This window comes from Ammospiza caudacuta, chromosome 18, assembly GCF_027887145.1.
Source record: "Ammospiza caudacuta isolate bAmmCau1 chromosome 18, bAmmCau1.pri, whole genome shotgun sequence".
Classification (NCBI taxonomy): domain Eukaryota; kingdom Metazoa; phylum Chordata; class Aves; order Passeriformes; family Passerellidae; genus Ammospiza; species Ammospiza caudacuta.
Window position 1 is genome coordinate 15,771,122 of NC_080610.1, and position 15,055 is coordinate 15,786,176.

General features: G+C 49.3%; 1 protein-coding gene across 1 annotated transcript in view; it reads left to right on the forward strand.

The window, feature by feature from the left end:
• The first annotated feature begins 2,607 nt into the window (after positions 1-2,607).
• The window catches only part of MMP17 (matrix metallopeptidase 17), a 48,956-nt gene continuing 36,508 nt past the window's right edge, over positions 2,608-15,055 (forward strand). The window contains exon 1 of the mRNA XM_058816839.1: positions 2,608-2,779. Within this exon, the coding sequence (XP_058672822.1) occupies positions 2,651-2,779 (129 nt within the window). The 5' untranslated portion in view covers positions 2,608-2,650. The remainder of the gene's footprint in view (positions 2,780-15,055) is intronic.

The following is a 15,055-nucleotide window of genomic DNA, read 5'->3' on the forward strand; positions in this document are numbered from 1 at the left end:
ATGTGAACGTGCAAATCAGCTTTACTAGCATTTCTTGTTCAGCATGGAAGTTTTGGGCTAAAACAGACCATAGGCATCACCACAAATAGCTCTGTGCTCTGGGTGCCTATTTGCTTGCTCTTACTTACAAGCTGCTTGCAGTTGTCTCTATTGTATTCTTATGCAAAGCAAATATTTTGGCTAAAGTGTGTTGAAATGCTGTTTTAACTGAGTCATTAGTTTGCAATAAATGAAATATAAAGAATGCTTCTTGGAAACTATGCTTAACAGAATTAAAATCATCACACTGTTCCTTCCTTAAATAAATTCTATTCAGCAACTCACCTGGGTAACGAATGGCATGAAAACTCCATCTACCCTCATATAGTTCTTATGATATAAATGCAGATTTAAACCTGTGCCATTGAAGTGGGGTTTTTTGTTTACTGAAAAGGAAAGAGAGGAAAACCGTTCACAGTTCAGTTTGTTATAACCAGGTCCTTTTTATTGTCCAGCTCTGCTCTCTGTAGCTGTAAGGAGCTGATGGCATCCACACAATGCGTCTCATTATTTTGGGCACAACTTCCACTTTCCAGGGAGAGCTGCTCTTCTATTAGATTCACTATGGTAAAGTGAAGTTAGCATGATTACTTCAGATCTTAAATTTGATGCTTAACTTTGAGTATATATGCCATATACATTCAAATACCGTGCTTAGAGGCTCTCTGATATTTCTTTGGGTCTTGATGGTCAAGCAGTGTTTTATTAAAGGAGGAAGACTCATGCAATAAAATTAAACTATTAAAGATTCTTTCCCAGCTCTTTGCACCTGGCATGGCTGTGGACTCTTTTGGTCTTGTAATTTATGGCAGATATCTGCCATCTTGTCTCTTGTAAGTGCTTGCTAAAAATGTTTATAAATACATTGGGAATTACTTTCAACAAGGTATGGACAAAGCAACTAGTCGTCCACCCTAATTAATCATTCACATTGCAGGTTCTTGTGGTGCAAAACAGATTGAGGTGCTGACACAGCACAGGTGCTAATAACTAATACCTGAGCAGACAGGGAAACAGGGCATTGAGATCTACGGAGGTCAGAGACTGGGAAATTCATTCACATTTGGCCCCCTAAAAACTCTGAGGCTTTTGTGGGGCGAAACAGATGTGGAAATAATACTCTTGCAATATGCGAACTTAGCACATTCTACAACTGTTGAAAATGGATATGCTCTTTGTTTTAGTATGGGGAAAAGCTCTCGAGATAACAGCTCTTTAGCTCAGGCAGCTGTTGGTGGGGCTCTGAGCCCTGTAATTCAGGTGTTTTCCCTCTGATATATCTGGTGCTGGAGCAGTAACTTCAGTCCAGTTTACAGGGACACAGGGTAGTGCAAACTCACCCCCAGGAAGTGAGGTTTCCTTGCCAGTTCTCTTTAACCAGTTTCTTTTGGACAAAGATTTCTTCTTCCCTTACTCACTGGTTTTCTCCAGTGCTGTCTGATATTAAACATCTCCAGGAGCAGCTACAGTTCATTGCCGGATTAATCTATTTGTGCAGAAGATGTCATATCAATGACCATTACAATTTCGCCTGAGCAGCACCTAGAAGCAATTTTTCATCTCTGTCCATTCTTCATTATCTCCACTTACTTATCTTATAACAGAAACTCTAATTTTATTTTAAAAGCACCCAAATTTAAAAATAATTTACAAAGCTGTTGAATGCATTAACATGCCAGTAGCAACCGGGGAAGGCAGATGCTGAGTAGGACGTACATGTTCATCCTGAACCAGCAGGAGCTAGAGCTGTCAGGGTGTCCCCTGCCATCTGGCCTGTCGGAGCATGTGGCAGATTCACAGCTCTCGAGGGAGGACACGCTGTAGAGGCCATAGGATCCCATTATGCTGTTTATGGGGACAAGCCAGACATTTGTCTTGCTGAGAGTATGTCAGTGGGTGATGCTAAAACCACGCGGTCTTTGCCATCGCCCCTTCAAAACTCGGAGATGAAGCTGGTACTTACAGAAATGTTGATGTTTAGGAAAAAACCGTGTCGGAATCCTGAGGGATTTCAGCCAGACGCAGATATTAAAACGGGAGGGGACTGAGCCCGCTCCTGCCCGAGCGACGCAGAGGGAGCGGGCAGGGATCGCTACCGGGGCTCGGCGCTGCGCCGCGGCCAGACGGCGCCTGCGAGCACCCCCCAACGCGGGCGGAGCCCTGACACCGCCTCCCTCATTAGCATCCCTTCCTCCTCCGCCTCCTCCGCCGGCCGGCCGCACTGGGGTGCATGGCAGCGGCGCCGGAGCCGCGGCGACTCCCGGCAGCTGCAGCTACTGAGCCGCGCTCAGCTCCGTGCCAGCGGCCGCAGCAACTTTGCCGCTCCGAAGGCTGCGGAAGCGGGGCGATGTAACGGCGCACCCGGCAGCGCGAGGCAGCGCGGAGCGGAGTCCCCCCAGCCTCTCTTCCCGGTGGGGCGGAGCGGAGCCCCCCTCCTCCATCCTCGGCGGAGCAGCGCGGAACAGAGTGGAGCTCCCCGCCTCTCTTCCTCCTTCCCTGCCTCCTTCCCTCCCCGGCGGCAGCCGCAGCCCGGGGCGGGAGCGCGGATGCGGCGCGGAGCCCGGCGGAGCCCATCGCGGGGCCGGGGCCGGGCGCCGCCAAGAGCGGGGGGATGCTGAGCCCCGCCGCCCGGCACCGCGCCCGCCTCCGGGAGATGCTCCTCGTGCTCGCTTTGTGGCTGGCGTGGCAAGAAGCGCCCGCGGCGCCGACCCCCGCGGCGGAGGACATCACCCGGGGAGTTGTGAGTTACCCGCGGCCCCCCGCTCCTCTCCGCTCCCTCCGCCCCCGCCACCCGACTCGTCGGGTACTCCCCCACCTTCGGGCATCGCGGGCCCACGCGGCGCTGGGCGAGCTTCGGTGGCTGGAAATGCTCCCTGGCGCGCCCCGCTGCCCAGTACCCCCTTTGCGGCACTGCCCTCCGTCTCCTGCTCCCGCTGATCGGGCCCTTTTACACCCGGTGTCCCCTCCAGCATTATCTACGTGGAGCCGCTCGTTGCAGCTGGTCCCCCACCCGCGCAGGCGGAAGGGTCTGTTTCCACCCCCCGCACCCAGCGCCCCCCACCCCATACCCACTGCACCGAGCCCTCTGGAAGCCAGTCCCCCTCCCCAGCACCCAGTGCATGGTGCTTCTCCTGCCGCCTCCTCACCCAGCCTGGTGACCCAACTTTCCCCCAGCCGAGCATCGTGGCGCGATGGCCTCACCGGCTTTCACACACGGATGGTGATTTCTCAGGCGCTGGGAAAGGGCTGGTCTGTCTCGAGGGCTCCCTGCCCGCCGTGGAGCCACACAAACTCCAGCAGCAAGCAGGGTAAAACGGCACGTTTTGAGTCAGAGCGATCCCCTAGGACTGAGACATGCCTCGGGGATGTGTTAAGGGGCTGCTCGGTGCCGGCAGCAGGTGGAGGATTGGCTGCACAGCGCGGGCATCTTTGTGGTTCTGCTCACAGGTGCCTGCTTAGTCCGCAAGGATATAACAGGTTTCAGCAGGCATGGAGAGCTTAGGTCACGTCTCTGCCAGGTCACGGTGCCAGCAGGTCTATACAGCTTCACCTCTCTGAGACTGAAGAAATTAAGGGTATTCTCCTGAAGGAGGAGAAGTTTCTTGCAGCTTATACCAGTTGTAGCTCAGAGACGCCCCGCGACTATATCAAACCTGCGTTTCAGAAAGCCCTCTGTGGCTGGGTGTGGGCGGGCAGTGCTGGGGCTGGACCCGCCAGTTTGGAGAAATTCCCTGAAATTTAGTACATTTCGAAATGCTGCGAGTGCACTGCTGTGAAGGCGGGAGGGAGGAAGGGTTTGCGGCGCGGCAGGGTTATCTAATGAGCAGGGCTCGCTTAGAGCAGTGCGCCAGGACGCTGCCTCCGCCGCCCAGGCTCCGGCTCCAAGCGTGTGCGTTGGCTCACAGGCTCCGGCTCAGACACCTGCCAGGGAAGACAAAGCCTATCGTTCCCCATCTGTTCCTAAGAGAATAGAAAATGTGGTGAATATAAAGTATACCTGCATCATTATGGTGCATTCACTTTCCTCTGTAACCAGATGTTAAAGCTGGAATTAATATTTCATGCGAACAGCACACAGATTGATGTATTCTGCCCCAGTCAATTTAACTCAAACTTTGTCTTTGACCTGCTTTTACCCTCGCTACCGAATAAGCTGCACTCAGCTTTTACAGGGTAAATGTTAATACTCGAGGGGCTTATTAGTTACTGATGACAATTTTCAGGCATTAGTGTAAATTTTTTAGCCCTGGAGTAGATTTGAGCGCTCTCTGCAAACCCTGCTGAAGAGCTGGGGCTGCCTGGCAAAGCAGAAGGTGGTGGGGATGGTGGTACTTGAGCGGAAATTAACTTCGGGAGAAGGAGGTTACATTAGACCGAGACTTGTTTAGGCTGGGAATCTGATATTTAGGATGTATGATTGATGTCAGGGTGCTGTCTCCCTCCTGTTGATGTCCTTACTGGGGCAAAGAATCTCTCCAGCTTGAGACAGCATTGGTGAGGGGGTTGAGTGTAAATCAAAGGAGTTGAATGTAAGTCAGGTTTAAGCTTATGCCCTCTACTGAGCAGTAGGGAGCACAGAAGCCAGATATTTTCAGAGGCTATGTTAGAAAACTACCACTCTCAGGGAAGTGAGAGCCTCAAGAATGATTTGGCATCCACTTTATGAAGCAACTATGAAATTAAAGATCTATGGGGCTTTTCAATCAAATATTTGAAATCTAGGAAACATGACACCATGCCAATAGAAAGCTCTGCTAACCTTAGAAAATTATACCCGGCAGTTCTCTGCAGTAAACAGCACAATGTCAACAGAGGTTTTATAGCCCAAATGCTCACCCCTTGTAACCTAGAGGTTTTCAGTGCTGAGCTGGACTGTGCCTCTGATCTCTGTCTTCTGCTCCGCTCCTGCTTGGAGTTTGTTTTAAATGAAACAATGGTGGCGGGCCAAATTAAAGTTCAGCAGAATGAAAGAGGGCTAAAATTCAAAGGCAATTCTTGTCAGCATGCTGCCCAAAGCAATATAACATGGAATGATTCTCCAGATTTCATTACTGGTGGAATATTCTGCCCAGTTTATAAATCTAACTTGATTATTAATGTTTTTATTTTCCTCCATTAGCTGCCCTGACAAAGAGAACATAAAATAGCTAATGGAACAGAGCTTGACTTGAGTGATTCCACTGAATTTTAGTACACTGCTTTTGAGATTTATGACTTTGCATTTTTACTGCTGCCTTTACAGTAAACCCCCAACCCCTCCCCACCACAACATTCACAAATTGCATCTTTTTATGGCTGTTGAGTTCAGACGTCTCAGGAGTGCAAGCAGCAAAAACTTCCTATACAGTAGTAGTAACTTAGTAATGAGAGCTCTCATTTCACTGGGCTTTGTACCAGGTCTGGCAGGAGGTCTACCTTCAAGCTGTGCTTTTCAGAATAGCTGGCATGTGGAACCTGAACACTGAAGGTGCTGAGATTGGAGATTGGCTGGTTTGTAAGGAAGCCAGCTGTTCCTGCAGGCAGCTCCTGCCCACTGGGCTGCATTGCTGCTGTTGTGGGCACATGGCTTTGCAAGGCAAAACCTGTGGTTTGGCTAGCTTGTCCCCAAGGGAGATGTTTTGCCTTAGGGAGTTGCTTTGCGTGGCATAGAGGTTGCCAGAGAGGAGTTGACAGGGTGGTGGTGGTGGCTTCACTGAGATCATCCTGTGTGGGCACGGGCTCTGGTATCAGTGGCTGAAGGATGCAGGAGTGCCAGGAAAGTTTTAGTTTGGTTACTAGAGCGTGGGTGAAAAAAAAAGAAGACTGTGAGCTGCTTTTTCTTGACTTTGTGGCCAGGGGTGAGAGGGAAGGTCTATGCATGCCCCTGAGGCGTTTCTCCAGCTGGGGATTGCTGGGCATTCCTGGGGGCTTTCGTATGCACAGCCTCCTGCTCACAAAGCCCTGTCTGTTGTTCCCAGAGAAGTTGCTTCCAGGGTTTGGAGGCATTTGCATTCGTCGGTGGAGACCACGACCCGCGGTCCCTCTCTGCCGTTATCCCAAGTGGCTCTTTGTTTAGGGCAGGGCCCTCCTTTTATGGCCGCTTCTCATTTGAATGACAAGGATGCATTTGTGGGCAGAACTGTGGTGGCACGGAGCCCTTCGAGGCTGTGCCCCCCTTCCCCCGCCCTCTTCCTCCCGCTGGCTGTGGTGGGCCAGGGGAGAGACAGAGGTTCCTCTGTGTCCCCATGTCAGGGAGCAGCGGGACAGGAGGAACAGCAGTTTCCTATGAGTGTGTGCCCTGCATCTCCCAAGTGCCAAATTTCAGAATAGAAGCCAGCCCAAGACTCATCCTTGCTGTTTCTGGGGTGCTTTCCCAGCCCTGAGTAGGGTAGGACCATCCCACTGCCCACATGCCGCATCCTGGTCCAGCTGCCCTCGTGCTCCCATCTGCCCAGAGTTAGCCAAGATCTCCCCTAAACTCCTGCATTTAAGTACCCAGTGGGGCATGTCCCTGAGACATGGCTTAGCTCCTGGTTCAAGGCTTGGGTAATCGGCCTCTCAAAGTAAAATCCTTGTACAAATGTAGGCTGTTCCCTGTATCAGGAGAAAGTACTGTACTACTTCTGTTTCTGCTAATGGGGAAATTAAAAATTGATAATTTCAGTTGGAGCTTCATTCAGCCTTCTAAAATGGCGAGTCTTTAAGGACAGAATACTTAATAGAGTCCCTAAACAGCCTTGGAGAGAGGAGCTTTGCTTGTTCCCTCTGCCATTAAAGCACTTCACGCCTTCCCATATGGAGCAGCGCCCATCCCAGGTCCATGAATTCCCTTCAAGAAAGCTAAGCTACCGTATTAAAAAAAAAAAAAAAAAGTTTGTTACATTTTAAAGTACCTCTTGAAGCCAAAATACAATGCAAACTAAATTGACAAAAGACTGTCTGGAAGCTTTCGAACAGCCGGGCTGCTGTGAAAGCATTTAATCTGGTATTAAAGCCCTTGTTGGTGTGAGCTGCTCTTTCCCTTTCAGATTTGAGACCTCCATGTACAGTAATGCAATTTCCTCCTGGGCTTGGCTGCTGTTGTGGTCCCAGCCGTGGGAACTAGCCAGGGTAGTCAGGCTAAATTACCCACTTTAATGAAATTCGGGAAGTGTTCAGAGCCAGTGGATGAAACCCTGCTGTCACCAGGGACTTCCCTACAGTTGGTGCTGGGGATGGAGCAGTGAGCTCTTGCACTGGCCTCACTCTTCACCCTTGGTGCTGTGCTGGGGGTAGAAATTCCTGGCTAGCAGGCACCCCCTTCCCTGGGGACAGCATGTAGTGTGGCTGTACCTCCATCTTCTCCTTTTGCCCCTAAAATCTCCTGTGGCGAAGGGAGATCACTGCCTGTGTGACTCAGCCTGGATATTTAGTTATTCTCCCTCATTAAATTAAACATACGAAGAGGCAACACCAAATGCAATGCGTCCTCATCCCTGACCAGCATTGGCCAGGGCTCTCCTGTTTTGGTGTTGTGTGTGACTCACCAGTGGGACCAGTGTGTGTTGGCTCTGTGGAGGACAAGGGGTGACATGGGTGATGGATCCATGAGACTGGAGGACAGGGCGGTCTGTGACACTCTGTTTGTCCTGGCAGGTTCATAACTGCCAGTGACGGCTCACTGTGACTCATCATCAGGGCTGTGCGCTAATTTCTCATTATTTACTCATTGTCAAAAGTGCTGCAGGAATTGGGGCTCTGTGGCTCCGGGAAAGGTCATGCTGTGGTTGAGGGAACCTTTATTTCTGGAATTTCTAGACCCTGTGGGAGCAGCTGTATACCCTGTGTGGGTCTCGTGTCCTGGCTGGCCCTGTGGAGGTGACAACTTGGAGGGAAAAGCCATCACATCTTGGCTGATGATGAACACAGGCCACCACGTAATCACTTTTCAAAGGGTCTTGCTCAGACTAGAGCACCACTTAAAAGCCTAGGATTTGCTTTCAAAATAACCAGTGATCTGACAGCAGCAGTTCTCAAATTCTTTCTTTTATCAAAATCACTTTAAATGGGTATATTTGGAAGTTTTGGAATCTCCTGCTGCTGCACACGTGCCAGCTGCATCTTCTTTGTCCCAGATTTTTATGAGGATTGTCTCTGTTTTCTGGGTCAGAGAATTAAGAGATTTGATGTTATATTAAAAAAACACGCACCAAACCACATATGCAAAGTTAAATCCAATGCAAAACAAAGCAGACAAAGGGGCGAAGGGAAAGAGCTGCTGGAGGACCAGACAATTTTAGATCAGAATGAGAAACTGCATTTGACAAGAGGTTTGTTCTGAGGGAAGACCTGACATGGATAATTGCCGACATTCACCGAGGAGCGTGGTCTTCAGATGGAATTCTGGCTTTTTAATTAGCCATGATGATTTAATAGAAAGGAACCCAATTAAATTTGAGGAACTTCCTGCATCAGAAGACACTGTGTGCACAGAAAATTGTTCTTCCAAGAAATCTGGAGATGATCTATGGCTCCTGGTGACAACAGTCCAAATACAGTGACTTGGGAAATGGCAGTATATTCAGGATTTTTTTTCATATTGTTTTTACATGAGGGAGTTTCTGCCTGTTTCTGACAGTCAGTGGTCAGGCAGAGTTCTTCACACCAGCTCACATTCTATTTCATCCTGGCAATATTGATCTTTTGAGTGAACAAAAGCAATTTTACCTGTGTCATGGGGCCCTTGCTCCAAGATGATGGACATGTTTAGATTATTTTGACATATAACAAACCTCAGCTGGCATCTCTGTGGTTCAACTCCCAGCTGCCGAAGATCATCCAACAGTGTCGGTGCTGCTGTTACATCCTGGGTTTGCTCTGAAACCCAAGAGTGGTCTACACGGTCCGCTATACACATCCTTCTTTAAGAGTACAGGACAGAAGTCTTCCTCATCCAAAACAGAAGTGGGAGATAAGTGGACTGCTCTACCCACAGGTTTGTCTTCGTTTGCAGAGGTTGCCTGTCATGCACCGTGGTGGGGGCACTTAACCTCCATGCAGCTTCCCCAGGGCTTGCATCCAAAACCACCTGGCTCTAGACATTTTCACTTTTCACCAAATGCCTCCGTCTGGAGATGGCAGACTACCAAGAGATCAAAAAGAAACTTCAGGGGCTGCTTGCAGACTTGGGGAGACTTGACTGTCCAAGGGCTGAGAAGCAGATCTGAGGATGGTGTTGGGAGCAAGGGAGCAGCTGAACCCTGCAGGGGTCCCAAGTAGGATAAAAAGATGAAAAAGATCAGTGTGTGAGGAAAGGGTTCTCTTTTGAGAGGAAAACCTGGAAACACTTTTCTGAGGAAGCATCCACTTGACTGGCAGCTGTAGACTTTACAAAATACTGCAAGTTCTAGGCTATAGTGCTTGTTCTTGACTGTCTATATATCAGTTAACCCTTCATGAAGATTTGTTTTTCTCAGTGAGGTGCTGTCATGCAAAAGTGCTACTGCTCATAGTGTGGTTGAAGTACATCTCAGGAGACAGATTCTCCTGCTTTCCTCAAAATGGAAGCTGTGAATTCACTGAGCTGCTGGGTGACTCTGCTGGGCTCCTCCACAACTATAATTACCAAAAACTTGGATGACTGCTGGGATGACTGTTACACCTTTAGGTGTAACACAAGAAAATGCTCCCTTAGTCTTTCTGTAGCTACTGAGAAGTTTAGTGATGGGACCCCAACAGAAGCACAAGAAGCAAAATGATACCATGACTGCTAGAGACAATTTCACCATGACTCCAGACCTAATTACCTGCAGCGCTGGAGTTGATGTATTTGGTCTTTGGGAAAGGGTGTTAGGTCTCATTTATCACCGAGCAAGAAAAAGCCAGCAGTCTCTCATGTTTTTCCTGAGTCCACCACATGCTATCTCCTCTGGAGATAGCACATCTATTCCACATTAATCATGTCTTGGCTGGTGCTTGGCTAGGGTTGTGTCTTTGACAAGGCTTGTGGTGGGGAGCATGGGAGCTCCCACCCACCCTTAGGCTTGTTCCCACCTTGTTATTTGTGTTTACTTTGTCATTTCTGTCCTGCTGTCATGTTCACAGTGTCCCTCTGGTGCATCTGTTGCAGCAGGATAATCAGTGATGATGCACAAAAAGTATTTTTCTACTTTGATAGGCTCTCTGCATTAAGCTGACTTTTATTTTTCTTGTTTGTTCTTAATCTTGATGCTGCTTGGCAAATTCCCCATTGCTCTGTACCGAGCCATGCTTTCTCTACCTTTGCATCCTTCACGTCAGAGATGCATTTTTGTTCAAAAGTGAGAGGATATTGGATTCACAAATGGGAAATTCCTCACAGACACGCCTGTGAAATGGCAACATGTTTTATATGAAGGCACAGTTAAAGAGAGATAGGTAGTTTGGGACTCTTGCCACATTTATTTTATGCTGCAGCGATGTATCCTCCAGGTCTGATCAATGAGACTCCGAAATGAGGAGTCTTGCCAGGCCTCAGCTGGCTCTTAAGTGTACAGCAATCCAGTCCTTCCTCTCGGGCAGGATGCATGTCACATTTCATGACAGAATGACAGGCCTGTCAGACAATCTGTTGCTGTTTTGGCATTTCTGATACACCTTGTGCTTTGGTACACACTCAGTGTCCAGAAAGATCAAGATAATCTAGAGGAAATCAACTGTCATGCCACAGAGTCCTGTGTGGGCAGTGAAGAGGCCATCACTTATTTGAGCAGTCTTCTACCGGCTCCCCTGGGTTAAAAACTCATCCAAGAAGATACTGAAATTTTCTTTCTCTGCTGAAAGTCCACAGCATCAAGTGCCTGATCTGCCAGGTTCTGTGGCATGAGATATGGTTCCTGACCAAGTGATTTCATCACTCCCTGAAAGGTGACCTGAGCTCTGAGCTCCAGGTCTCCAAGGCAAAAGCTTCCTTTGTGAAGGGTATCCACTCCAGACTGGGGTTGAGGGGCTTTTGTGTGTTTCTCATTCAGATTTTTATGGCTGGGGGAGGGAACAGGTGATTACTTTCTCTGGTTTATCTCTTGCCAGCAAAGTCTTTCCATGCATCAGGGTTTGCCAGGAGCCCAGCATACCCTTCAGACAAAGCTCTTTCCCCAGAGGAACAGCTCCCGAGGGTTCATGCTCCCTGCCTGGTCTGTGCACGGGAATGTGGAGGTTGGAGAAAAGAGGTGCCAGTGGGAGCCCCTCGGCAGCCCCCGAGGAACGCCTGTTCGCTTCCCTGCGGCCCGTTGGTATTGGCAGAGCTATTCAAGAAACACGCGTTTTTGAGGAAAAGGAGTTTATTTCTGAAATAGCAAACGTCGTGATGAGTCACGGCACCAGAGTCGAGATCTCCTGGGAGATGTGCATCAGCCGCTTTCGTTCTGCAGACGGAACCCTGGGCGACACCCCGGCCCCGGCTCCCGCCGCCACGGGGACCGGAGCGGGCGGCGCCGCTCGGAGCGGACCTGGGAGCGTCTCGTCGGTGTCGTGTCGATGCCCTCTTGTGGAAACTAGGAAAATAGCCGAGAAAATATGCTGGTGCTGGGCTGGGAGCGGTGGTTGGAAGCCCATCCGTGGGAGCAGGGAGAAGTGCTGGGTGGTTGGTCCCCTGGAGCTGCAGCCCGAGAGCCTTTGTCACTGATGTCAGTGGTATTGACACTGTGAGAGATGCTATTAACTGAGCCTGGGGATAGGGGCTCCCAGGTCTCAAATCCTGCATCTTGTGTACACCTTTGGTGGCAGAATTCCTGTACGGTGACAGCTGCCTGTGCTTTAAATGGGTGAAGTTCCCCGAATGCCTCTGCACCTCCTTGCTGTTGTTTTGCAGTAATTCCCATGTCCCTCATAGCAAACACCTTTATTAACAGCAGTACAAACTTTCTTCTTGAGCCTGCCAACTGCAGCAGCTCTGCTGTTTTCTTGAGAAAACATCACGCTGCTTTGGTCATCTTCGGAAAACGTCAGTGGCTGAATGTGCCCAGGAGACCACAGGGCCGACGTGCTGGCTCTTGCCTTCACAAACCCCAGCTCCAAGTCATACGCAGCAGCTCTGGCTGCAAAGGGTGGTTATGAATAGTGGCTCTGGAGCAAACCTGCAGGTGCCAAGTGGCTTCTGACCCTGCCACCCACCTTGCTCCCAAGCCTCTTTGTAAGAGCTGGCAAAAATGGTTCTGTGCTGGGTAGGAAACGCCAGCCCAGCACCGTCAGTGATTTCCATCCTCTGTTCTGGTTTTTCAGCCCTGTGGGGCACTGGTGAGCCACGTGCTGGTCTCCCACTGCTGCTGCAGAACAGCCCTGGCAATAGATCTGGCTCTGCTGCCCCAGAGCCCCAGTCCCACAGCTCCCCCGACTTCAAGTTCTCCTTATCTTCTCCGTGTTTCTCTTCTATTTAATTTATTAATATCCTTAAAAATCTGCCTCTTTTAAATGTCTAAAGAATTTGAACCGTTAAAGCCAACTTGTCTCTTGCATTTTCCAAACTTGGCAGCTCCTCTCCCTTCCATGTTTTCCTGGAAAGCAGAGTCTATAAAAGCCCATCTGTGTTGTGTAGGTCACCAGTACCAGCCCAGGAACAGGCTTTACATCATCAGAAGTGAAAGGAAGCCAGAGTTCTGGGAACTTTGTGTGGAATTCATGCAGAGCCCTTGCGGAGACTTGCTGTCCCTCCTGCATTGTGCCTGTCTGTGTGATCACAGATACTCGATTTGCTTGTGTGTTTAGAGGAATCAGTTCTTTGGGCAAGGACATCTGCTGTTGTTTTGTAGCTCTGCGATCATCTCTCAGCCTGTAGGTTATCTAGACCAATACTGTGTCTGAACCCTGACAGTCCTGAATTAATTTCCTTTTGTGGAGGAACAATAATATATTTCTGATGTTGTGTTGAGGGAATTCAGTGTTGAGAGCCAGACTTGTTCAGAGCCAGGCTTGAATGGGGCCAAGGAGCTGAGCTCACCTTCTCAGAGAGGCTCTGATCTTATTCAGAGCCAAGAGACACAACTGCAAAAATTTAATTAACATTGCAAACCCCTTCAAAACAGAGTTTCTGGCAAAATTGCCTGTTCTGCTCTGCATCAGGTAGGATGCTTGAATGGCTTCCATAGGGATCTGTTACAGACATAATACAAATGTTTCTTTGTTTCTTTACCTGGATGGTTGCAAGAATAGCAACCAGAGAAAATCAATATGGCATACTCTCCTTCCCCAGGGTAGTCTAGAACCCTAAAGAGCAAATTAATTGGCAGCCAGGTCCCCCGCACATCACCTTGGGATGCTCCAAAGAACTGGAAGTTGCTGGATAGCAGCTGGGAGTGAGGTGACGTGTTGGCTTGGACAAGCTGGGGAAGGGTGCAGGGTCTCACTGCCATCTGTGGGCGATGAAGCTGGGCTGGTGGGGAGCTCTGAGTATGGGCTGGTGCAGAGGAGGACATCTCAGTTTGCAAATTTGCCACAGATTGTTTATAGAAAGAAAAAAAAAAAGTGACTGCTGCAGCTATGACTGAGCCTTGAGAAATTTTAATAATAAAGACAGTGGCAGCTGGAGTAAAATATGTCCCAGCTGGTTCCCCTATGAGGATGAGGGCAGGGGGAATTGCTCTGTTGAGAAAATCCCAATACCTGAATTTTTCAAGGGCCTCAGGTCTCCATCCACATTGTTCTGGAGAAGGAACTCATTCCTGGGGCACTCCATTGTGGAAGCAACAGCACTTTCTGCTGTCACTGTATTATCACAGTCCAGACAGGACATGCTCAGACCATCCTAAAAGGAGGTGACCAGAACTGACCCATCTTTGGCGACTGTGCAGAAACAGCTGCTGAGCTGAGGAGCCACTGCTGGTTCTCAGCTTGCCTTTTTTTCATGCGGCATAAGGGCCTATTGGCCAGTGGAAAGGGTGATTCTGCTCCTAATTAAGAAGTCTAAGGGAAATTAGTTGTTTCCATAATGTCAGAACAGCAGAGGGAAGCTGGTGGACTCCAGTCTCGCCAGGCCTGACTTGCTGGTAATGCAGCAGGGCAGGCAGTAACCTCAGCATGAGCAGCAACTGAGGCAACAGCAAACAAATCCTTTAAGGACTCTCCTGACATAAATAAACATGGAAAATAAATTATGTCCCCGGTACTCTGCCCTTAACTGATGGGAAACAAGGCGCATTAACAAAGTAGTTCAATAACCTGGAAGAGCTTCAGGAGAAACCAGCTTGCCAGCCCTAGGAGAAGGGGGAGTGCTGCCTGTAAGTGTGCAAAGGAAGTTAGGATGTGTGGTAGAGCATGAAGCTGTACAGTGCGAAAATACTTGCAAATTGAATGATGAGTGATGATGGTTTTCCTGTGAGAAAGAGCAGAAAGGGGAGGTGGTGTCTGTTGCTGATGGTGGATGTGAAAGGGTGAGGGCAAGGGTGCCAAGTTTGTATCCTGAACTTTGGCACTCTGACCTGGGGAAGTCACCTGTGCTTTTACTTTGTCATATGAGTATTGATCATTTTGTGTAGGGGAATATGCCATGAATTATGATATAAAGTCTCCTGGGAGAGTTGGTGGTGTAAATGCCACCAGTAAGTGCATGGGCAGAGGGGCTGCAGGGGAATGCTCCTGCCATTCATGGGCAGCTGTCCTGGCTCTTTGTGACACAGAAAACCTTGAACTTCAGCCCCAGCCCACCCTGCTCTTTCCTGCTTCCCAGTACTCCAGCTATCTCCTGCTTCATCGTTTAATTAGACAGGACTGGGCATTACCCAGTATCCAGAGCTCCCTGAAAGCTTCTCTCTTACGGCAATCTCTGAATGCATCAGAGCAGTTAGTGTTTCTTTTATTCACTGTTGCATTTCTCTGGCTTCTCTAGAAAATTCCTTTTGATCATTAAGTGACCTGGCTACTAGGTCACCAGGTGGCTGCTGCTTTTCTCTCAGCTTTAGAAATTGCCTGCTTAATTTCCCTGGTAATATGCCAGCCCTGCGATGGGGTAGGGGAAGGAGGGTGCCCAGCATGGCATGCACAGACATGCTGTGGCTGAGAGGCTCTTGGAGGGCTTCCCTGCCCCTGT